The sequence below is a fragment of the Anser brachyrhynchus genome, assembly GCF_964034855.1.
Source record: "Anser brachyrhynchus genome assembly, chromosome: 4".
Lineage (NCBI taxonomy): Eukaryota > Metazoa > Chordata > Aves > Anseriformes > Anatidae > Anser > Anser brachyrhynchus.
This window is the reverse complement of record NC_137698.1, coordinates 3,813,898-3,839,176: the sequence shown is the minus strand read 5'-3', so window position 1 is coordinate 3,839,176 and position 25,279 is coordinate 3,813,898. Positions and strand designations below refer to the sequence as shown.

Sequence of the window (25,279 nt, the reverse complement as noted above, 5' to 3'; positions counted from 1 at the left end):
AGGATCTTCTACGTGTGCTCACACTTTGATTGCAAAATACCATGCTAAAACTGTTCCCTGTTAGAGCTCTAAAGTACCAGAACTACTGCCTTTGAATTTTTCTCAGGAAATTAGATGCTTGGGTCCAGACGGTGAGCCAGCTTATGAAAATCTGTCGAAAATGTCTTAAAGGAACTCATTTGCATGTGCAGATGTCTCTTTTGGGCAAGCAAATAAGGACAGCTATACACTGTGGAGGCTGTCTGAAAACATATCTGTACAAGCGCAAATCAGCAAATCAAGAGGAAGAAACTAAAAATATTTTCAGTGGCACATGAATCATTAGCAATTTCCCCAGTAATATGTAATTTGATAATAAAAGTGATGTTTTAACATCAGGCAAGGCCTGAGTTCCTATTTAAACCCCAGCATTAGGATAATTTTCATCTGGTAACAGGAAGAAATGTAAACAAATGAATGTACTATGTGGAGATGTGAGATACAGAGATATACATTTACCATTTGGCTAACACTACATCTTTCAATGTTGATAAATTACAGTGGTTTGGAAATATTGTGACCATGGACTGGTGGGATGACCTGTGGTTAAATGAAGGATTTGCCAGTTACTTTGAGTTCCTGGGAGTCAATGCTGCAGAACCAGATTGGAAAATGGTAATTACTTCTGTCTTGTGGAGGGTTGGTGGGGCTGGGGGGAGCATTTTGAAAGGGTGTAAAAATTAGACAGGAATGATGAGGATTTAAAATATATTTATATTTTTAAAATGTAGTGCAATGCAATCTAAAGAAAATGTTGGCTTAAGCTTTTCCACCTCCCTGCGTTGTGGTTTGAAACTAATCAAAGTAAACTTTGAAAAGTTTTTGTCTGCAGGGAAGAGTCATCCTTTTTAACAAGTGTGTGAAGTGTTTGGTTCTTGTTATTGCAAATAATACGTAGGTGGACTCTGGGCAGTGTTAGCAGTTTTTAAAAGGTTGTTCAAAGTCCAGCCCTAGAAGATGGAGAATGCCCTTAATTAGGTAGCTGGACCGTAGTCTCTCTTCACAGGGCCTGCCTTAGGATCATTACTCAACCTGGTGCGGGTTGGGAACCCCAGCCTGTCCCACAGGTTGGGCTGTTTGTCAAGGAGAAAATCAGCTCCCCCCTATCTGCTGCCAGCGTTTTAAATGTCATTTCCAGTGCTCCAGCTCAAGAGCATGTGTAATCTGCACAATGCAAAAATAGGTAGTGACAGGGGATGTCCTGTGGTACTATGCAGCAAGAACAACTCCATTCGCTTTGCGGAGTTGCAAAGAGGGCAGCCTTCAATATGCATTATGCTCTGAGGAATGATAGCAGCGTGTGAGTAAAGGGAAGTTTCTTGCTCTCTCCTTCCTCCCTTCCCAAACAGATGTGATGGCACTTAGCATTCATATTTCCCCCAGCTGTCCAGGACTAATGATTTTCTGGCTACTAAAAAATACATAACATATGCCCCTGGAAGGAAGCGGGGTAGGTGTTGCACAGGCTGAGCCCACTGACAAGCCGAGAGACATCTGGAGCAGGCAGCGCCTACCCTGCGCTTCCCCTGCCTCCCACAAATCGCTCTTCTCAATGCGTTATGTGAGACTTGGGATGAAATCATTCCTGGATCACTTCTTTTGCACTTGAAGTAGGAGATCTGTTGTGCTGCCTATGTAAGCAAAAATTTCATTACTGAGCCTAGAATTTAAAAGCTGTTAAATGCAGATACCATGTTCATTTAAGACCTTGCACCATTTCAGTATTTTCATCCTATCAAGCATTGGAAGAGGAAAACTAAATAGAAATTGTCTTTTTTTTTTTTTTTTCCCACCAACACTGATTAAGAAGTAAGGGGATTTTGACCAAAGGTTACTTCATATTTTAAAAAAAATAATAATCACCTGTAGGATGGAGAAGCCTGCTTCCTTCTTCCCTTCTTCCCTCCTTACTTTCCCCCGCTCCATTTTTGCAAGAGAAGCCCATAATGCTTTGAGATATTGTCACACTGCTGAAATTGGTAATACAGCCTCCTTTTGTGCCTACTGAGTGTTTTTTTTTTTTTTTTTGTGTGTGTGTGTGTGTGTGTGGTATCATACCCATGGGAAAATAGGACTTACAAAAGGTGATTTATCATAGTTAAGGAAAAAGTGTATCCCTCCCCTCTCAGAGGTAAAGCACGAATTTGCAAGTCTTCTTCAAAGGAGGTGAAATTTCATTCCATTTCCAACCGCCTCCCTCTAGAGAAGCTGCAGCTCAAGCTACTGATTTTGTGAAGTTAGGTGTACAGTCCTGCCTTTGTTTTTATTCTAACATCTTCTCCTTCTCAGCTTGACCAGGTTTTAATTGATGACGTGCTTCCTGTAATGAAAGATGACTCTTTGCTTTCTTCCCACCCAATTGTGGTCAATGTGTCATCTCCAGCTGAAATCACCTCTGTGTTTGACGGGATTTCCTACAGCAAGGTAGGACGTCCCCCTGCGGTGACTTGGGCTGCACAGAAAGTGGAGGCTTGGGAGAGGTGGCAGAAGTCAGGGGAGCTCGTAATCGTAGTTCCTAAGCCAGCGTGAGCTGTGTCTGCACAGAGCTTGCTTCTAGGACATTCCCTGCTGTTGTCTGTGATAATTCAGCCAAAATTGACGGTTAGAGGAGCGATGCAGCCAGAGCCCTGGTTGGCCACCATGTTCCAGGCAAACCTGCTCACGGAGGAGCAGGGAAATGGCAGTGTCAGCAGTGTCTGCTACGAGAGTTGTTGGGTTTAAAATTATCCTAAGCCAGATACTAAGCACACTCCTCTCCCATCACCTCATGTGTTGATGCAGCCCAATTCTGTCAAGCCACATAACCTGATGCAAGGGCAGATGGCCAGGTGTCCTCTCTCTCACTTCTCCATTGCACCTTTGGGGCACCGTAACTTCTATTTTTAGGAAGCCAGGCAGGAAATCAAGCAGTGAGAATAGGAAAGCAACTTTTTGTCTCACGTTGCTCACAGGATCTCCAGCCCCCTAGAAGCCTTAGCAAAGATGGGCAACACCAGCCTCTAGTGGCATTGCCCCTAAACTGGGAGATGTTAGCTTCACGTTTCGCTGCCAGTTGTGGAGCTCACATCTGACTTGGACTAAGTCTGTAGCCCAAGAGGTGTTAGAGGGCACCCCTGTTAGGTCTTTGACATGCATTATGATCATCCTGAGGCTGTCCCTCTCAGTGGTGGTGGGGACCTATGCCTCTAAGGGGTCTCTCTAGAGCCAGCTGGAACCAACTGGGAGAATCCCCCAGGTCTGCCTGCCCAGTGAGACTCCAGGATGCCTGTGCCATCCAACATCTTGGTCCTTACACCAGTCCTGGGGCTCTGTTCACTCTCTCGTCAATGAGCTATCTCCCATACCGTGTTGCATATGACCCTGATACACCGTGTTTGTGTTAGCAGCTTCTTGTATGGCTGACAGTGGCTCCTATCTGATGTTACAGCAACTTTCCACAGAACATGCAAAATCCACCATTATTAAATCCTGTTTGTTCCTTTCCTCTAAGTTCCCATTATCAGCTAAACAAGAAGTATGCATTTCATTGACTTTAGCTTTTGCTGTGCTTCAGCTAAAATCCGTAGCCATAAGTATTACTTTTATTAGCTAGTCTTGATCCATCCATTTCCATCAGTTTTCTGTTTTCAATTGTTAAATCCTCTGTCCAACAATACAATCAGTATTTATTGCATCATAAATGCCTCACAGTCAAATCATAAACCATGTGAAAACCTGCTTTGTGTAACACTGATGTTCTTAAATCAAGCTAACAAAAGTCAAGAAACATACAGAGCTAAATCAAATGTTCTGGACCAAAACGTATTTTAGTGGTGAGCTAAGCAAGTGGCACACTTTCGCATGGTCTGAAAACAAAATGGAGAAAAAAACCCCTAGCATTAACTCATCTCTTTGTGCCTAGATAATTGCTACATGAATTTTTATTTTTTATTTTTTTTAGCAAAACACTTGAGGACTCATGCATTGTTTGGGAATAGACTGCTTGGGATATAATTTGGCGTGGGATATAATTTGGCTTGAATGAGAAAGTCTTCGCATAGATTTAGCTCAAATTACTGTTGGTATTTATATATAAATGCGTGACAAAATTAACTTGTTTCTTTTTGGTTCTATTTTGGCTTCTCTTTAGCATTTTTCTTATAAAAACAATCTTCTCATGATAATATTCATCAATAAACAAACAAAGTATAATTTGGAATGCTCTCTGTTAGTTTTACCAGAGCAATTACAGGGCTTATACACTCCTAAAACCCTAATGAAATGCCGAAGGATCTGTGGAGCCCTTGCAGTGTATTCTGTAAGTGAACTTCTGACTGCTGCACGATCACAATAGCACTATGAACATACTAGGAAACGTTCCTACTAGGAATGTAGGAAAGCTGTACTAGAGTAGAGCTGGTGAATACACAATTAATATACATAATCCACACTTTAAAAGAAATTGCACTTCACCTTTCCAGTTTAACCATCTCCCTTAATTTGAAAGATTGTGTTAAAATAACAATGAGATTTTTTTGTCCTTGGAGTTCAAGCATTGATTACCTTTTTGGAAAACAGCTATTTAGCAGTTCTGATAGAAATTTGCTCTTAGGAGTTCTGCATTTTTGGAACTAGAGAAGGTTAAGCTTAAAAGCTGCACATTTCTACCACATACTGTCTTGTCATATACTTGGCACTTAATACATCTCGGTAATAAGTAAAGACATCACAATGAGATGAGGTCAGCTATTCAAATCAAGGTTGCTCTCTTGAACCTTCCCAAATATTTGAAAGAAAGGAAAGTTATGAAAACACCGGGGTTCCTATAACTAGTGATTTTGTTAGCATGAGTTTTTCTCAAAAGCACTCAGTCACTAACTTCAGAGGACGCACAGTGGTCAAAGAGACTGAAAACCAGTTGTATTAAGATGCAGGAATTAACTGTATACTGCAAAAAGGAAATCTCTGCTGCCCCTAAATGCTTGCAAAAGCGCACAGTTCTACTCTTATTTTTAATATAAATGAGAGGGGATGGACTATGAGAGGTGGTATCAGATAAGAAGTGGCTGAAAGATAAAGCTGAGGAACTGAGATATCACAATGCATAAATGTGGCCTTATGATCACTATTAATCATTAGCAGCTGTTTGATAACCACTAATGGATATCTGTTCTAAGTTCTACTCAATCATTTCTTGAACATATTTCATGGCAAACACATTAAATTACTGTATCAGAAAAGTCATCTGCTGACCAGCTTGACTCTGCAACAATAGTTTGGAAAGCAGTCTGAAGCTTATCTGTTCAGTTACTATCCTGCTACTCGTGCAGCCAAGTTTTTATTCTCAGACACACAAATGGAGGAGACAGGATTTACTAAGAACTCAGATAACATTCTTTTTTTCATGGGACAACTGGATTTTTAAACCATTCATAGCATTAGGCTTTCAGCTGCCCTTTGATTTAGTCGGGAAAATGAAAATATACTGATCTTAAGATCATATTTTGCATTTTGGAATTGGTTTGCATTGATTCTGTTTTTCCTCATTTTGTGCCTATACTGTTCTTTGTCCCACATGTTTGTTTGTTTCACTCTCCTGTATTCCCTTTGTTTCTTTCTTCTTTCAAGGTCGTAATTGTTTTATTTCCTCGACCCAAATAAGTCACTTCTCTGATCCCAATTCTACCCTGTTTCAGAGACAAAAGCTCTTACACTGGTCCTAAGCAAAGCTCATTCTGAATCTGGAGCTGGCATCCCCAACAGGTGGTGCCCCAGACTTGCAGCATTTTAGGAGTTCCCTACCTGCTGGGCACTCTGCAGAGCTCTCTTCCTTGCTCGGGCTGGATGGGGCTGGTTCCCCAGATGCCCTCTCTCCTGTTCTGTTGCGAGTGAAACAGGGAGCCCTGCTTGTACAAAGTGGCAGAGGAGTGGGACAGTTACCCCCAGCTGCAAGGCTCAGGGGTGGGCATCTGATCTCCACAAAAGACCAGCCCTCACATGCAGAATTAATCTCCAGGTCTGGGCAGGCAGGCATGCAGTGCCGGGAAGGGGTTAGAAAAACCACTTCTTTAGTCAGATGGATGGTTTCTGCTTTGGCGTTATAAAACATTCGTTCACACGTTGCTTTTTAGGTGAATGGGAATACAGCGTTAGAGCAGCGTGGAATGACCTTCTTCCCTTTCCCTTTGTCCTCAGGGTGCATCGATTCTCAGGATGCTTCAAGACTGGATTACGCCGGACCTCTTCCAGAAAGGGTGTCAGGTACGAGTGGCACCAAAACACACCAGAAAGGCAGCCCTTCCTCAGGTGGCAACAACAAAGCCGTTGTGCAAAAAGTCAATACCAGAGACTCTCTATCAGCAGCAGAAATATTTAACTCATTTCAGTACTGAGCGGACAATGCCAAGGGGACGCTCCACACTCCCACAGAACGGGAATGTGAACTGCAGGAAGATTTGACAGCCCATCAGTGAGGTCCTAAATTCATGACAGCCGATAGTAGAGAAATTTCCTCAACCCCGCTGTTTGCCCTGCTGTCAGCTAGGATCCCCTCACTCATCTGTAAAGCATGGCTTTGCAGTTTCATATGGCCATAGCCTCCCAGTCCACCCATGCCCAATATGCAGGGAGACTCTTCCTCTGAATTCCCCTGAAAAGTTACAGTGCAGGTTTATCAAATTTGCTCTTAGCTTCTCCCCTTCTAGAAAGCACTTTTTTGGCCGCTACAGGAAAGTTGTATTTTCCTTGTATTTTTTCCTTTCATATATTCAGTCAGGACAGTTCTACAGTATGGGAAAATGCAGCCACCTTGTCCACAAAAGTCAAATACTTCCTCTTTACTCGGAGCTTTCAAGAACACAAAAGCAGGTAGCTGTGGCTAACAGTGAGACAAACAGCACCATCTGCTGACTAAACCTCACCAGAATCCAGTTAACAGGGTAGGAAAGCACACTTAACGACAGGCAGGTAAGGCTAAGGAGAGGAACAGCGTTTAGGATGGGCAGACGCTTACCCAAATACTGTTATTCCTCGTAATGGACATTATAATCACAGCTTAGAGGTGGCCAGCCTGTCCTGCTACCACTCCGAGTCCACAGATCGTGAAACCTGAAATAGCTGCCTCCTCCGAACAGCCTCTTTCGTTAGACAGAAATTTGCAACAGAATAAATACACTGGTGTCCATTCAAATAAAACACGAAGAACTCTTCAAGTACAAATATATTTCATACTAGTGAGTCACACTGGAACTTGCTGGCTTGTAGCGTTACAGGATACATTGGAAGGCAAAGGAGCTTTATCAGACGAATATGGATCCATTTAACCTCCCACGGCAGCACAGGGCGGATGTGCTGGGGAGCTTTATGCACAGAGCCAGAAATATCTCTTCAGTGAGCAACTTTATCTTCCGTGATGACACTTTGGTCTTTGCTGGTTTTCTCTTTGAGGTGGACATATTTAAAACAATAGTTCATAAGAATTGAAGTTGTCTCCTGAGAAATTGATGTATTTATGTCTGTCTGTGTGTGTAAAAACCAATCATACCATATTATGAGTGATTTAAAACATTTCAGTACTTTCCCACCTACAACATTATCACTAGGAAATACTTTTTATTCAACGGAATGACCTTTTCAGTATTTCTCTGAGGAACTTCTCCATGTTTTCAGCATACGCAAAGCTACAAGGATTGCTTAAAGCAACTGGCTGTCTCCTGTACTTAAGAAATTAAGACAACAGATTTTTATTTATTTATTTATTTATTTTTAGAACAGCCTAATATATTTGTAGCATATCCTACAGGAACCCTGTGTGGTGAATGTTGCCAGTAAAGACAGAGAAATACACCAGTGTATCTGTAACTCAAAGTCCCTCCAGGTTCAACGCACTACCCCCACAGATATTCTGTACAACTGATCCTATTTGAATGTGTGTATTGTTTTCACAGGAGAAGAAAAAGAGCTGATAGTATTTTCACAGTCTTCTACCTCTCTCTAGGCATATTTGAAGAACCACCATTTCCAGAATGCCAAGACACAGCATTTTTGGGAAGCTCTGGAAACGGTATGTTTTGCGGCAATCAAACCCTCACTAATACAAGCTTCAGATCTCACCCTGCTGATTTCAATTTCCCAACCTTTTTGTATTCTGTAGCTCTTCTGTCAATGAGAGATCATAAGCTAGGCAGCATCCCAGTGTATTCCAACGCAACTCATTTCTAGCGAGTATATATTATTTCTTCAGTTTTGGCAGAAGAGTGTGAGGAGTGGAGTAAGAAAAAAGAAAGGAGGCCTTGTTAACAAATTGACTGCTTCTGTAGCATCTCCCCTCCAGTCCAAACTCATTTGATGGGTGAAAACACTCCACATTCACCACACACTTACACCCCATATTCTCCTTCATCTCTAACAAGAGTCGTCAGTTTGAAAGCTCTCAACAGTATCCATTACCAAGAAGTTTTGGTGCTTGTCTCCACCTCCAGCTTCTGAGTCCCATCTGGGTCATTCTCTGTGCCATCACTTTCTGCTCTTTCCATTTTTATTTTTTTTTTCATTTTTTTTTTGGTCTGGACTTTTCCTTTCCATCTATCTCAGTGGCAGCTTTCTCCAGCTCCTGTCTCTAGTGTAGAAGTTTGTGCTCCACAGTAGGGATCAAATTTGATATTAGCGTAGCTGCTAGTGATAATAATGTCTCCTCCTTCACACTCAAAATGCTGCAAGGTAACTGCTGGCTTTGAAGAAAAGGCTCTTTATATCCTTTCTGTCCTCTTCTGTTCCTTCCTCAGGAAAAAAATGAGAGACTAAGAGTGTGCAAGGGGCCTCAAAAGACACTCAGTATTTCTTGTCTGCGTTACTAGCTAGTCTCCTTTCCATGTACTTCTCATTTCCTCTGGCTGTGTTCAAGTTTCTAGATCATTCCTTCTTTCAGAGATTGTTTTGTTGTTGTTGTTGTTTTTCCTCTTTGGCCTGAGTTTGTTTTTTCACTGCAACCTTCTCCCACCATTCACAGGCCAGTAATAAACCTGTGAGCGAAGTCATGGACACATGGACTAGGCAGATGGGCTACCCTGTACTGGAGATGGGAAGTAATTCAGTATTCAGCCAGAAACGTTTTCTCTTGGATCCCAGTGCAGATGCTTCTTCTCCTCCCTCTGATCTTGGGTAAGAGCCTACTGTAAATGTCTGTCCAAACCAGGTAGAAATACTGTAGAGGTACGCACCCTCTCTTACTGATGTGAAAGTAGGCAGTTTAATACCCATTATTGGTAAGCTTACTCTCAGAGCTTGTTTTTAAAAGAAACTAACAGGATTTTTGATGCAAATATTTCAAATTTAGCACGACATCAGACCTTTTCTCAGGGCTTCATTCTCAAACACAGCAGAGTGAAACTGGACAGGGTCTCTCACAAGATCTCAGTCCCATGCATGGACAGCTCAGATGACTGCAAGACATCTGCTGAACAACTACAAATTACTGTCTGCCAGAACAAAGAAAAATGGCACAAAATTGTCTTTGCCCAGAAACCAGATACTATGATCCAGGTATCTTAGACCACGAAAGCTTATTCCTTTTCCTGTATTGCAGAGGATGTACAATATATCACAGTACAGGGTCTTCTCTACATCTCTTAAAAACATGAATTACTGTGAAATAGCTGGTCATGTATAAATGATATGAAACCTCATCAAGAGCTGTTTTTTTTTTTCCTCCTGTTTAGCTCGGGGTGGTATTGTTTAATTTTAACCATATATACAATAGTCATAAATAGCCTTCTCAGACTTAATGTGTCCAGACAACCAGCTGTAGATATACATCTACCCTCTTCAAGACAGCTGGGATACTGAACAGAAGCATATTTGTTAATTACCAGATGACCAGCTTAAGGGGAGATGAACCCTGCCTGTGGGGTGGTGGAACAGCATGGAAAAATGACTCTGCTACACCATAGCATTAACCAGCTGAGTTACTGTTCCAAGCTGCCATTGTGTATATTCTTAGCCAGCCTCAATTTTGAGGCAATGCAACTTTGCTAATGCTTCAGTGAAAAAGATTCAAATTACCCCATATTAGGAAAGTCTTGCTCATTCCTTGAACTAGCCCCGTACAACTAAACCAGTAAAAATTGCATGTATGAACAGGAAGCAAGTTAACCCAAATGCATTTCCCACTAGCTTTTACTAGTTATTTTAATACAAAGAGCAATAACAATGAGAAAGCAAAGAAACAACTGTGTTTCTGCTTTAAAAGAAAACACTTGAGCAATGGGAAGACCCATGGCATTGGCAGTTTTGGATAGGTATCAAAAGAGTCGGGATGAGATTATTAACCAAGCATTTGCGATGTTGTACTTCTCCCAACACAAGCAGAAAAGTTTGCTGGTTTTGAAGCACCACTAGCTGCAAACTCCAGCCCTGTGCCAGATGAAGACTGATGTTACAGACTATTCAAGCAAAAATTACCTCTTTGTGTTAAAAATCTCGACTTATTGCACTATGCTCTGAGATAGCAGACTCAGGAATCTGACTTTTGCCTGACTTCAAGACTTACAGTACCTTGTCATTTGTTATTTTTTGAGAAGAAATCCCAGCATGGTTCCTACCTTAACCCGTCAAGAACCTGAGCTGTGCACTGCGCCTGCCATTTCTAAAGCAATAGGGAAATTTGATTCTCAATGTGCAGTTTTTATAAATGACTTAGAAATGAAATGCAGTAATAATACATATCATTATGCTGATATTATCTATCCTGGGACAGACTTACTCCCTTGCCTAAAAGTCCATTGAAAGTCATTACCTCCTCCTTCAACCCTTGGAGATGAGAGTGAGAAAGGTTTTAAAGAGATCCTACCAGATCCAGATGAGGCTGGCCCACTTCACATCTGGATGCACTGTTTTGATTTAAGCAGTGAAGAGTCCAAGTCTTGTATATGCTTTATTCTCTGAACCCTGCAGGGATGGTATCATAAGCTGCCTGCTTGTTTCAAGTTTGTTTGGCTTGAAAGAGTCCTCTGCTGCATGCTGGCACTCAAAAGAAATAGTAGTTTGAAAGCTTGTGCTCTTACAATAGTGCTGCTGGGCAAATATGTGGCTGCAGCATAGCATGTCAGGAACACGTCCTCAATGTGCACAGGACATTAAGAGGACATAGCTATTGTATCAGATGCTCAGGAAAAGTATTTATGCATGTAATCTCAAGAACATGCAAAGAAAACTAAATAAAATTCCCACTACTAAATGCATTTCCAAGCCTTTTTTTTTTCTTTTTCTTTTTTTTTTCTTTTAAATGTCTTTTATGGGCTTTCTCCCGAGGAAACACAATACTGAGGCTTCTGGCCAAACAATAACCTTTCAAAATTCCACAGCAGTAAGCTCCATAAGAGTACTAGTAAAAACTCAAAGTGTATAAATCTGTTAAAATGTTTTTGTTTAGAAGATACAAAACAATAGCTGATGTTTCTTCCTGGAGGCAGCAGGAGATGCCATAACCCTCATTTTGGTATTTCCTAGAAGTTAATGACCATTCACTTAATCCAGGGCTGTAAAGAAGGCTCACGTTTTCCTGGAGCACTTGTCAGCAGGGCACTTCAGATGGAATAAATACCTCCTTGGGATGGACTGTAATGTTCTAACATGGAACAAAATAGCTTATTAATTTTAGCAGCCCTGTGTAGGTGGCAGTGCAGGTGTGCCCGTGGCTTGCTCTGCTCTCCTACTTCTCTGACTGTCCAGTCATACTCTTGGTCGGGCTGTGCTTACAGCCCAAATGTCTAAGCGTTGGGCTGTCCTCACTCAGCTTGGACACAGGGCATAGCCCAGGCTGAGAAGCCTGCACTTGGCCACTGGGGGTATTTGTGGAATCGAGGAGCAAGAGGTAAGGTCACGCTTGGCCCTCGGTGCTTTACAGTCAAGGAATTACGGTTGTCTCAGAGAAGGAGAAGAGGGTGGAAATGGCAAGAGGTCTTACTGGCTGTACGGCAGTGGTTGCTTAAGCTCTTTCAGTTTTCCCATCTGTAGAAAGGGTTTAATAACACTTAAACACTTGTTTCAAGTGAGCGTTATAAAGGTTATCTGGTGTCTGCAGAAAGCCCTAGCCATATTAACACTGACATGAACCATCCACATATAATCATCTTTTACTAAATTAATTGGTGTGTGCCCTGCTAGATTATTATCTGATATGACATAAAGATACTACTCAAAGCTGCGTGTTCCAGAGTTATGATAATTAGCTACACAACAGAGTACACCAGAAATTCATCCACACAATCTCTCTCTGATTACAGGTAATTACTCTCTCCAGCACTGTTACCAAGAGATGAAGAATGATGTATTCTGAACTGCCCTAGCAGTTCCATTGATTAAAAAAAAAAAAAAAAAAAAGAAAGAAAAAAAAAAAGAAAAAGAGAGAGAGAGAATCTGGCAGATCGTGCAGCTGCCATACGTTAGACACATAATCAAAAAAAAAAAAGCTGGGGGGGGTTACAAGGGGTATTTGGTATATTTATACATGCATAAATACACAGTTGGCTTCATAAAACACGGCGTACACATTAAGCCCATTAGAAGCATACACTGGAATTTTATTTTTAGCATTTGATTTCAAATGTCATTTGATTCTCTTTCTCTTTAAATAATTTCAGTTACAAATGGAATATACCAGTGAAATGGGGACTGGGGAATTCAACGAATTATACTTTGTACAACACATCAGATTCTGCAGGTAAACTTCCCCTACTCTTTTACTAGCAATGCACTGATAAAGCTTTTCAATGTCAATCTTCAGCCTAATCACAGAGGTCTCCATTTTAAATTTAAAAACTAGCCAGCCTCAAGTAATTACCACAATTCCCTATTCTAACACAAGTGCTGGTATCCATTAATGTCTATAATAACTCATTGTTCCTCACAGCCATTTATAATAACAATAATCATAAATATAATAATTATAATTGAGGTCTGGATCTTATTTTGATGTTCATTAAAACCAAATACTACTTTTGGAGCCAAGACATCTCCACTAAGTTCTATGTCATATCAGATGCACAAACTGATCACTGTTGGTTTGTTTTGCAGGAATTACAATAACATCATCTCCCGATTCTTTTGTGAACGTGAATCCAGACCACATCGGATTTTATCGTGTGAATTATGATAATCAAACCTGGACCGAGTTAAGCAGGCTTCTGCTCAACGGCCACGGAGTGAGTGTCGTAACATTAACTTGTCTGTTTGGTGTCTTACAGAAGTCTGTAGAGACAGTTTGTATCTGGAAATAATCTATACATTCTTGATCACCCTCTTCCTCTTTTCATACAGAATTTATCAGCTGCTGACCGTGCGGGGATTTTGGATGATGCCTTTTCTTTAGCAAGGTAAACTAATTCCCTGCAGAGACTTCAACACAGGTTTTTCACTTTCCATTGCCTCTTAGAATTAACTCAGGTGATTGAAAGAAAAATTCTGAATTTTTTACTTTTTTTTTTTTTTTTTTTACTTATATTGTCCTTTCAAAAGAACAAATACAAGTATGCATTGGTAACCTGCAGTACTAACATAGTCAAGAGAAATGCTCCCTCTCTGCTCAGTGGAAGAAAAAGGAGGAGTTCTTAGAAAGGGGTGCTTTTGCCATGTAGGAAGCAATGATGGAAGCGCTCCAGAAGAAGCCAGGTGTCCAGAAAATCAGAGGTATGCCTTCAAGGCACAGCGTGGACATTAGGAAGTTCCCACCTCAGCTACCTTGTTCAGAAACTTGCTTAGATACTTCTAGCTCTTGCTCCCAGCCATGCTGACGCAGATAAACTTTAGGTGAACTCTGTAATAGCCCGTAAGTCTGAAGCTCTTCAGCCTTTCAGCATGTCTCCAGAACCAGCCATTTCTGTTGTGGGACACGATTTAATACACTCGGTTGAGGGCTGCCCACTTGTGGGTGCACTGGGCTGCTGCACAACATGGGCAGCTTCTCATTACAGTGAGAGCTCCTGCAGTTAGGCATTGGCCAACAGTGGTCCTCAGTGATCTCTTTGTAAAATGCGTCCCACATTACATACCAGACTGTTTCCCCCGTCAAAATTTATTATTTCGGACCTTCTAAAGTGAGTAGCCTTCTAGTATCTTTAAAGAAGTGAGTTCTCCAAATTCATTAAAATAACAGAAGTTATGTTTTCTCCTTCCTCAGAGCTGGACTTGTGAGTTACTCTGTTCCTCTGGAGCTCACAAAATACTTAACAAATGAAGCAGACTATTTACCTTGGCATAGAGTTATATCATCTGTAACTTACATCGCAGATATGCTTGAAGACGATACAGATCTCTATCCCCTGTTTCAGGTGATGAAGCAAAAATACATTCCTGCATGGCACTACTGGATCTGACAGTTCAGTATCTGTAATGGCAATAATATTGAAGTTCAAGTGATTTTCAGTGTTGCTGAGCTATCAGGATTTACTTTTTGTTACTGTACTCAAAAAAGTGCTGAAAGCTGCTTAGTACCAATCTCTGAATTACCTGGATCAATTCAAGTCTATGTACTTGGAGGAAAGAAATTATGCCTAATTATTCGTATAATCCATCACCATAAGCCACAATACAGTCATTTGTTTCTGAAGGCTGCTCGGCATCCACTAAATAAGGATGTATTGGGCAACAAGATCTCTGACACTTGTCCTCAACGTGAAGAACGGCTACGTCTCAACTTGTCAGTCAGAAGGTTTGATAGTTGAGCTGAAGCTGAACAAGATTCAATGGTCACTAAAATAACTATGTCCTGAATTCAGGATTACCCCTGGAAAAAATGTTATGGCAGTGTGCCTTTGCTATACCTTGGTTTTCATTTTGGAGCATGGGCAAAGCTCGAGAGAAGCAGACTCTGCCGTTCTGACTGACTTCGCCCTTCAGTCCTACAAGCAAGAGTGTGTGAGCATGCTGTGGCGATCTGGAAAGATTGTGTGTGTGTGTTTGTATTACTTTTTGTTTAAGAGATGCTAGTTCTTGGAAAATAAATGAGAATAACCTATAAAGATAAATACGCTGTTCTTTAATGAAATCTATACAAATAACCAAACCCTGTTTCTACTTCAGGAATATTTTCGCCATCTGGTAAAACCCATTGTGAATAAACTGGGCTGGAGTGATTCTGGAGGCCATTTGGACAGGTTGAAAAATCTTTCTTTCTTTCTTTCTTTTATGATATTATTGGTGGTTTCAAAGAATGCTAAGCAGAAGGAATATTTCTCTCTCTCTTCCCTTCTCTTTCTTTTAAAGGCTTCTTCGTGCATCTGTTCTCGACTTTGCGTGCAGCATGAATGACCCAGAGTCTCTGAGCAGTGCTTCTCAACAATTTGAGCAATGGCTACAAGGAACAACGTGAGAGCTCATGATTTTTGTGGCTGGTGAATAACACTGCCTGTGACGTGGTCACAGATCTCAAGCAGGAAAGGGGGAAGAATATTAAAGTGCTTTTTTCTTTATGCTAGCATTGCTGTAAATCTCCGACTCCTGGTATATCGCTATGGGATGCAGAACTCCGGCAATGAGTCATCGTGGAATTACATGTTCAAGATGTACCAGGAAAGTTCATTAGCACAAGAAAAAGAAAAACTGCTGTATGGCCTGGCGTCAGTGAATAACATCAGCCTTTTGGACAGGTGATTTACATACACAAAGATTATTCTTTCCCTTGAGACGCAACTATTCACCGTTTGCTCATTCACCTCTCCTCTCTCCTGTGCTGTCATTTTGTCAGATTACAGCATGAGGAATGCAACACATTTTAAAGCACAGTTATCTAACACCCCCCTCCGAGATTGTGCCATAGTAGAAAAAAAGCCTTGCTCCTTTAGTGGAAAGATGTTGAACATGTAGTTGTTTCTGCATGTGATCAACAGCCTTCAGCTTTTCCAGCAGTGCCTTCATCCTGTGTAATTTTAGCTGCCTCATAGGCAGCAGGAGAAAAATATTCTTCTACATTTCTTCTATAATCAGGAAAGGGAAGCAAGACTTACAGAGCACTGTTCATCCCAGACCAGGAAAGGGACTCAAAATCAAAGGGTACCGATGCACTGATGGGGAACCTGATTGCTGTGCCAGGCTGGTGCAGCCGTCAGACTGGGCGAGCACCTCCCCTGGCTGTGACTCTGCATGGCCACACCAATTCCTTTAAGCTTATCGGATACCTTTGTGTGCAGTTGTACCACAGAGCAGAGCCGCAGGCAAACATCTTCACTGGGACCATACACCACTTTGCTGGAGCTCTGTCTAAATATCATAAAAAGGAGCAGTCTCTGCGTGAATGAGACCCAAGTTTAGACAAGATGAAACAAGGAAGTACAGGAGGTTCTGGAAGAGTAAATAGAAGAGTTGGAGTAATTAAAATAGTGGTAGGAGGCAGCTGTATTCATAAATTCTTGTGGCCACAAGAGCCATAACCTAAAGCCATTCAATAAGTAATCACTGACATGATGAAGGCATTAATTAATTATCTAGATCAACCTAAATTTGCAAAAAATAAAGAATCCCTCCTAAAGCAGGGAAAATTTGCCTCTTAATTTATTATTAAAATACCAAGGGAGGGAAAAAGAGCAAATGGTTTGATAAATTGTTCCTGGCACCTGCATATAGGAAAAAAAAGAGACAAAACATAATCCCAACACATGACAGCCAAAGGCTCTGCTGCTGAGAAGCCATGACCATGCTCCTCATTGCCCTGCACACTTGCATGCTGAGGGATCCCCCCTCTGTAGCCATCAAAACTGTATTCACAAATAAAAAAATAAAAAAATAAAAAAAATTTGGGCTATTTTCAAGTAACTTAGCGGCATGAACTCTACTTCTTTTCTAAACAGATGCTCAACTGTCCAGGTTACTTTCAACACTCTATGATCTCTTAATACAGTTTTCAACAGGTAGTTATGTTTTAGATTGGTGTACTTCACCATTAAAATGCTTTCGACAAAAATAATATTCCTGCTTGGAAATGACTGTAAATTGTGGTGGCAAATGCTTGAGAAACATAGGCATTAGCACTGCATTAATTCTCTTTGACATCAGTGAAGTCTGCATTGAAAGTATTAACTTATTGTTTGCTTTCCCTGGTAACAACCATGAAAGGCACTGATTCTTATGGGATTTCCTTTAGGTATCTGAAATATGTTTACGACACGAACTTCATCAAAAGCCAAGATGTGTTCACAGTCCTGAGATACATCTCCTATAACACCTATGGCAAAACAATGGCCTGGGACTGGATTCGGCTTAACTGGCAATACTTAGTTGACAGGTACGTTAATGACCTCATGGAGCAGTTTAGGTCTACAGGCCTTTCTCTGTTGTCACTGTACAGCCATAATCACTGTCCTCTTCTTTTCTCTGGAAAGGTAAAGTTTGTGAGTTTCCTTTCATTTCTGTAAAAGCAACCAGTTCTTATGCTCAGCTTCTTTTCATAATGAAAACCAAAAGCATAACCAACACAATTACAGCCACCTTCTGTGAAAAAGTACTTGGCTGCTAACTCAAAAACCATTCTTTCCCTAAATGACCATTACCGATAAATGGTGATGAAAAAGTATAGAAAGTTCCACTAAACATGTAGAAATCTCTTCTTTTTGCATGGAAATGCTCTGCAGTAGTCAGTCATGTCTCCACTCTGATGTAGAGTTTTCCTTCTCTTGATTTCATAATGAGAAGACAGTGTACAGAGCAGTAATTTTAGAATTAAAACCCTTCTGGTGGTAACAGCAAGCAGCAGGAGGTACAGACGAGCAGTGGAAGTAACAACAAACCTCTTAGTTTTGCTCCTCCCTGTTGGAGTGACTTCCCTCTCCTTCCTTCCCGTATCTAAATGCTGGATGAGGGCACAGAAACAGAACCCACCTGCTAGCCTAGAGCTGCGAACCAGGCAGTGTTTGTATTGCTAAGCAGTTCATTCCACAGCAGGAGATAGACCTGGGAGGACCAAAATGTCTTGAAACACCCGATTTCCAATGTGAGACAATAAACCATAAGTTAAAATAATAATAATCCCCCAGAAGAAATCATTCCATTACTAGACTTATTTGAGAACAGTATAGATATTCTCTAGGAGTACCATTTTTCACGTGTTTCCAAAAATGCTGAAATATGGGTGCATCTATTTTATTATAGGGCTGTTAGAAGTTTAAGCTTCAGATAATTACTTCTGTCTTTTATTTTGAACAGCTTTGCATCAAACATTATTATTATTATTATTATATTTTTTTCCCTAGATTCACCATAAATGACAGAAACCTTGGCCGAATAGTAACCATCAGCCAAACCTTTAACACTGAACTCCAGCTTTGGCAGGTATGGTGCCAGCACTTCTCTTGGTTCTAAGCCACCACATTTTAAAAGCTACTGGTCAGAAAACTGGACTTTTTATTCCCTAAGTATCTAGAGCAGTATGAATTATTGTAAAGCTTTACCAGTGCTACTAGCTTGAGCTTAAATATCGCTCTCACCCCCAACTGCACTTGATCTGGTCCCCATAAAATCCTACTTGCCAATGACGGCGTTATCTGCTTCATGCCAATTCTTTCTCTCTCTCTTTTCCAGATGGAAAATTTCTTTGAGAAATATCCTAATGCTGGGGCAGGAGAATCACCCAGGAGTCAGTCAATCGAGCAGGTGAAGACTAACATTCAGTGGCTGAAAGATAACAAGGAGGAGATACGAGCATGGCTAGAGTCATGGAAAGGCCCTTAAAGTCTTAGTTAAAAATACCAGGCCCTCATTCTGGGCGTGCAGATCCTCAGAGATATTTAGCAATGCGGATTTCTCACCTAGGTACTTTAGGGGACCAAGGTCTAATATTTTTTCTGCAACCACTCAGGAGACCACTGCCAGAGCAATGTTTGTGTAGCTGCTGATCCTGGATCCTGCCAGCGCTTGTGCACATGAATAGCTTTATATTTTGAGAGATTCATTTGCCTGAATAAACAGGACAAATATTTCAAGTTACTCAAGGCAGAAATGATGGCAGAATTGGGGTCCTTGCTTATCAAGCGGCTCTCAGGCCTTCCATATACCACTCTGAAAAACTACTTCGTGGTTGATACAGAAGTACACCTACTACACTCAGGGATTCCTTTCCATGTGCACCTTGTGGGAGCTTTGTTCTGGAGAAAAGGGAATTATGCAGTGATTTAAACTTTGCCTGAAAATCGCCCCCTATATTTATATTCATTTACAAAATCTACATTTGGGATTTAGCTTTGCATTCTTATCCTACAGAAAGGCCGGTTAAGCTTCCATCTCCATTGATTTTTGAAGTTTAACTACTGGTACACAAGGGATCAATATTATCAGCTACTTTTTCAATGTTATTAGTTGGGATTCGGTAGCTTGGGGAAGGGGTTGTCTAGTTATTTTTGTCTTATTTCTAAATCTTGTCAAAAGAACTTGTGGCAGCCTTTACTGCAAAGAAAGACAGATGGTACTTGCTGTCTCCTTTCTTAAGGAAAAATAAAATTTAGAAAATCTACCTGAAAGTCTCAGTCTCTTTCTAATAAAGTGGGAAAACTGCATGGCATATAGAAAAGCAGCCATTTCATAGCCCAGCTATGGGGTACATATAGCTTCAGTGACTTTTAAGGGGAAAACATCTACTCCCTCTTCCGAGGAATTAAAAAAATGGCAAAGTCAGGCAGAGGACTGCAAATCAGTAGACAGCAGAAGCACAGGCAGCAAAGAAACAACTCTCTGTTTCCAGTCCCTCTGCCACTGCGATGCTGGGGAAGGCACTGGGGCCACTCTGCCTGCCTCTGAGCTGCGTCTTGACACCGTGCAGGCAGCAGACGTGAGCATCGGCCCCATCCTCACCGCCTTCTCCCTGGTCTCCTGGGTGGAAAGGAGCAGCAGAAGGGAAGCAGCTGGAGCTGGTCCCTGTGCGAATGCCCCGGGAGCAGGGCCACAAAGCATCTCCCCGTAGGTAGATCTGGGAGAGGTGAGGCACAGCTGTCTGGGAACTGCAGTGAGATGGGATGACAGAAGCACGGAAAAGCACTTCTCTTCCCTTTAGCCTGCAATGCTATTCAAAGGAAAAGCTGGAGATGCTGAAGAGGTGTCTCTGATGTACAGAAATGCTGGGGTACAAGCTCTGCTTGCCTTTGGGCTTCTGTTCAGCACAGGGGGCTCCAGAGAAGCACATATAGTCACAGGTGGAAACAAACACTTTACCCTACTCCCCCAGGAGATTCAGGGCTGGTACAGTTTTGGGCCTCTCCCTAGATACCCAAATAGCTGCAACAAGCCCAGGCTGATCTGGTGACCAAGTCAGCCGTCCTGTCAAAGGAAAATGTCAGCAGCCATTTGCCTCCCACAAACAAAACATGACAGGATGCTGACTAACAGCGGTAACAACTGGCTATAGGCACCAGCTTCTCTTTAAGGCCAAGAGGCAGCAGAGGGCCAAGCAATTTCTGCCAGGTTTTCTTATTTTCAGATTGATACACAGAGGACAGCGAGAGTGAAGCAAAACCACCAGCAGATCAGGCCATGGGACCGGCCTTGTTCAGCTGCCTGCTCGGGAGGAGATGTATGGGTTCGCCTCCATCATTCTCCATTTTCAGGGAGTGAATTGGAAGCCCAGAAAACGAGTAACACCTCTCTTGGTGTCAAGGTCACAGACTGGTTTGGCCACCCCACGCTGTAATGCTGTCAGCACGCTGTAGTGCTGTGACTGGGCAGTAGTACCTACGGTCAGGGCACAGAATTTCGCTTGGGCTGCAGGTGCTGTTTGTTTTAGTGACAGGTATTTAACTCCTGCTGACCACCATGTGGAACGATGCAGAACTGACACAAAGATGCTCAAGGAGCTAGCTCAGCAGTCTTCCCTTTAAGAGAAGGCACTGAAATCTGGCAGAAAGAACTGATTCTTTAACTGTTCCTATGCTTCTGCCTCAATTTGCTGTAGGAAGAAATGTGTGAATGGGCTAAGATTAAGCAGTTAGTTTAAGAGATTTCTAACCTTTGTAATATGTAGGTGCTGCTACCGTGGAGTGGGCTCAAACTTGTCTACCTTGTTAGCTACAGTGGTAGGCTTTCATCAGGGAAAGCACAAGAAGGCACAAAGATTTGCTGCGGTGCTCGAAAGCTCTAACAAAATCAGCCTTCATCCCAAACCCACAGACACAGCACTATTCAAGACAAGGCACATATCGGTAGTACCGTGCACTGCTGTCGTGGAAAAAAACCAAAAAGGTCAATCAGAGAGAGACAACAGAAAAATACCACTAAGGCAAAGAGAGAGCAGGAAGCCAAGTACAAGCCTGAGCAAGAACTGGGTGCATGACCCTGCGTGCATGGAGGAGAGAAAGGGATTTAAAGTAGTGAACCAAGAAATTGCCTCCTGTCATTGCAGTCCTGCCCCACTCAGGAAGACAGGAGGACCACGTGCAGCTTTTGTGCCTGAGTGGTACTTGATCAGAGAGACATTTGGCCAGTGCTTGGGTACTTCTGATGTTACAGAAAGGTTTGTTGGATGTCTGCATTGATCTTAAGTAGGTGGGTGAACGTGGAAGTAAACCGAAAAGCCCCAGAAGAAGGCTGCTTTTATAGCACGATAAAGGTTCTGTCAATTTTAAATAATGTTCTCTAGATTATGCAGTGCTCTTGCTACCCTAAACAGTTCATGGAGAATGTACTGTATGGCATGTGCCTCTTTCAGACTGTTTGTCCTAGACGGATAACAAATCTGGTACATGCTAAATCTTTCGGTCAGGAACTAGTGCATTTACAAATGGTCTGTGATAAGCTTAAGAATGCCAATTTGAAACTGAATCCAAAGAAATGTGAACTGTTTTAAAAAGAGATAATTTTGCCTTGGTCATTCGATCAGCGAGGAAGGAATTTCCACTGATAAAGCCAAGTGAGGGAGTGCAGAACTGGCTGGCCCCTCAGACCCGCACAGCTTTGGAGGCTCTGCTGCTGCTGTTGTACCGGAGCAAAGGCTATTGCACGCAGAGAGGTAAAGAAACGCTTTGAGTAACCAAAGTGCAGTGTGGTGGACTTAAAGAGGGGCCATTTGTGACTGTTGCAGTGTTGCCTTACACCAGCCCTACAAATCTTTTTCATATCAGCCACAGCTGTGTGTCCTATAGAGCCTGAGCCTGTGTGCCCCGGGAGGCTGTAAATTTGATAGGTACATGAAAATGCTTTATCTTGATGATTCAGGTAAAGAAAGGACTGAAAACATCACATTATTGCACAGAAGAACACAAAAAATGAATAGCACCAATGCAAATGCCAAGGGGTTTACAACTCCCCAGCTGAGTCAGGTTCTAAAACAGCAGTTAAGATCACTACACAGTATGCATACATAAAACCCACCATACACCTACGGTATGTCTCTCTGTTGAAAGAGGACAGGATTAGGAAGTAGCCCTCCCGTCATCCTGCAATGACCAGTGCCATCTCCTAGCTACCATCATGTTGGGTAATGGCATCTTCCAGCAGTCTGGGGGGCTCACGGTGAAAAGTAGCTTGTAGAGGGCACGGGAGAGCCCAGCCAAGTGGGATCAGAAGCACGGGGCCTCATCCCATTGCTATCAGCAGCAATACTATGCTGTCAGGTTAAGACTTCATCTTGTGTTGTTATACATATCCAATTATGAAAGTTAGTCAAACAAGGCTGTGTTTGCTTTCCCTAGTGTTTAGGCAGTTGACCTGGAGGTATTCCAACTTCACACCCACATTTACAGCACCTAAATGTATGCCTGTATGTGGAAAACTGGTACTGGAGCATACAGCCAGATGAGACTAAGGTGTTCTCCAGCTCACAGGTACCGCAGTGACTCATACGGCTGCCCAGGTGTCTGAGCATTTCCAAGGTACATTCTGGAAAAAAAAAATAAAATCTATTTATCAAAGCACCTGAATTGTATTAGGTTCAGATAAATCTGAGAGGTTCTGGCTTCACAGAGTATATTCTAAAGAGCTGTGAGTGAAGAACAAATCCTGAGAAACACGACCATGGCACAGTATCTGAGAGACCTTGCTCTTAAGTAGCACTCACTAGCTGTTTCAGTAATCTCTCACATACGGAAATCCTTTCAATATCAACCCTCTGTTCTTCACACACTGATGTCCAGGGATTTCTGTCTGTTTGCTGGTGGTTTAATGACGCTGAAGCAATGTGTACAGGTGGTCTCAAGAAGCAGGCAGACAGGGAAAGGAAGAGATCCAGGCATGAGAGAGCACTGGAGTCTAACTCTACAAAAGGGAGGCTGGGGATACAAGATTCTTATTTTTAATAAGAATTAAACCTTAATTTTAAGTAGATGGTGGAGTCGTATGTGTGATATCCACTGTACAACCTTTGCTTTAGCTTAAATTATCAATGCTAACTTTTCTTTGGAGATGGATGAAATGGCCAGGTGACCTCTAAATATCCTTTCCAGCACTTCTGAATTTTTTTAAACAACTTGCAGTGAACAAGAGTCTAGTCACAGATATATTTTCTTCCAGGGAGTGCAAAGCCAGTTGCATATCATGAGGTCCTGCCACAGCAGCTTTCCCATTCTGCATTGTCTGCTGTCAAATTCATTCAAACAGCTTGGTGAAGAAGCCAGTCCAGCCAGGAACCGCATGCCACAGAGCTACAGATCTCATACCTGTAGCAGGTCTGCAACTTCAGGGTATTTTCATGTCTTTTGCAAAGAGGGAGCCTGAAACAAAACAACTGCAGGACACTCTCCAGAGGATAGTCACTGTAGCTATAGCCAGAGAAAAAGTTGCAGGACATTATGGCAAGAAGTTGTTAATGCCGCAGATCAAGTTCTTATGAGCCGAAATAGTTGCTGTGGCAGTCTAGGAGGCAGATTTTGCAGGTGTCTGGTGGGCAGCCAAAAACAGATTTGATTCATTTATTTTAGCAAATGCTCTCTTTCAGCAAACTGAAATTATGGCCCACCCAGGTTCGTTAAGCAAGTTCAGATGGAGAAAACACTGCGGACCTGAAGCTACAAAATCACTGATGAAAAGTCACCAGCTCCCTTTTTCTTAGGCTGGAGCACTTACAAAGAAAGCAAGCAGATCAAGGCTTGGTTCCATCTCCTCCACAGAAATGCAAGAGAATTCTTCCACGTGACAATATAACAGGCCTGGTCGTTCAAATTCCCACGTGGTACTTAAATAATAGTCAGGACTAAAAGCAAATGAGTAGCTTTCTAGTTTGGTCCTTCACATGAGTATCTGAAAACACAGGAATGCCAGACTGCTATATTTTATTATTACTTTAAGTACAGATGGATGTCCTCAACAGAGACTGCTAATAAGCTCAGACCTGCATTAACAGGCCCTAAGCAAATACAAACGCATAGGATCAGAGTTGTAGAGTACAGCGGTTTGAGCAACAGCCCGAAAGGGAAGGCATGCGGTTTGAAATTCTCTCCAGCAGAAACAATAATTCACCAAGTCTTCCACCTCCCGCACAAGGTCTCCGACCGCTGCACGTAAGGGGCGTTCCTCTGCTCTGGCGCTCTGGTAAAGGCAGCCCTTCTTGTACTTTACCACTTCAAGGACCCCAAACCAAAAGGCTGAGCCCTGTGGAAGGGCACAGTTCTGTGTCAGGCTAGGCAAGATTTCAGCTTTTCATTTCCCCTGCCCAAAACAAAGCTCCATTCAAGCCGCACAGGCTCACTCCTCTCCTCCCTAGTTCAGGAGAAAAACAAACAAACAAAAATGTGCTCCCCTAGCGAGTGCCCCAAAATAACACGACTGCTGGCTTCACACGCGGGCTGCCGAGCTTCCCGGCCAGACTGCAAGGGAGGAAAGACAAGCTCCAGGCAGGAAAGTGAACCAACACAAACTGGGAGGTGAACCAGAGCAAACTACACCCTCAGGTATCGCCCTAGCCACAAAACAGAAGCACACAATTGCGCAATTTGAGAAAGGCTGATGCAAGCAGGGGCAGGTTTTCATGAACACTGTCAGTCACTGCTTTATTACAAACACGGAACAGCCAGCAGAGCCAACAACATGCAATTTGCATTGGAACAACACAACCTAGGAGAAGGTCAGCCATGGCAAAGATCAGATTGCAGGAGAGGGAAATCAGTTAGGCAGCCAAACAGCATGTCGTAGTTGGCATCGGAGCAGCCTGGCCAGAAAAGTCAGGGCTAGGATGAAGGACGTTGTTCATGTGAGCACACTATGCTAACAAGCCAATGCGGCTTCCAGAGCAGAGCTGGTGCCTCCTGCTCCAATTGCTCCACACGCTGGACAGACTGCTACCCACGGCCACATCTGTGGA

The 25,279-nt window shown here is 42.3% G+C and overlaps 1 protein-coding gene across 3 annotated transcripts in view; it reads left to right on the top strand.

The window, feature by feature from the left end:
* Nucleotides 1-19,508, top strand: part of ENPEP (glutamyl aminopeptidase) — a 38,547-nt gene extending 19,039 nt beyond the window's left edge. For all 3 annotated transcript variants that reach the window (XM_080591306.1, XM_080591304.1, XM_080591305.1), the window contains exons 7-21: nucleotides 541-654; nucleotides 2,329-2,463; nucleotides 6,214-6,279; nucleotides 8,015-8,080; nucleotides 9,026-9,177; nucleotides 12,657-12,736; nucleotides 13,090-13,217; nucleotides 13,333-13,388; nucleotides 14,192-14,342; nucleotides 15,094-15,167; nucleotides 15,277-15,378; nucleotides 15,489-15,659; nucleotides 17,150-17,290; nucleotides 18,255-18,333; nucleotides 18,583-19,508. In XM_080591306.1, coding sequence (XP_080447432.1) covers nucleotides 541-654; nucleotides 2,329-2,463; nucleotides 6,214-6,279; nucleotides 8,015-8,080; nucleotides 9,026-9,177; nucleotides 12,657-12,736; nucleotides 13,090-13,217; nucleotides 13,333-13,388; nucleotides 14,192-14,342; nucleotides 15,094-15,167; nucleotides 15,277-15,378; nucleotides 15,489-15,659; nucleotides 17,150-17,290; nucleotides 18,255-18,333; nucleotides 18,583-18,732 — 1,665 coding nt within the window. In that variant the 3' untranslated portion in view covers nucleotides 18,733-19,508. The remainder of the gene's footprint in view (nucleotides 1-540; nucleotides 655-2,328; nucleotides 2,464-6,213; nucleotides 6,280-8,014; nucleotides 8,081-9,025; nucleotides 9,178-12,656; nucleotides 12,737-13,089; nucleotides 13,218-13,332; nucleotides 13,389-14,191; nucleotides 14,343-15,093; nucleotides 15,168-15,276; nucleotides 15,379-15,488; nucleotides 15,660-17,149; nucleotides 17,291-18,254; nucleotides 18,334-18,582) is intronic.
* Nucleotides 19,509-25,279: the final 5,771 nt, after the last annotated feature.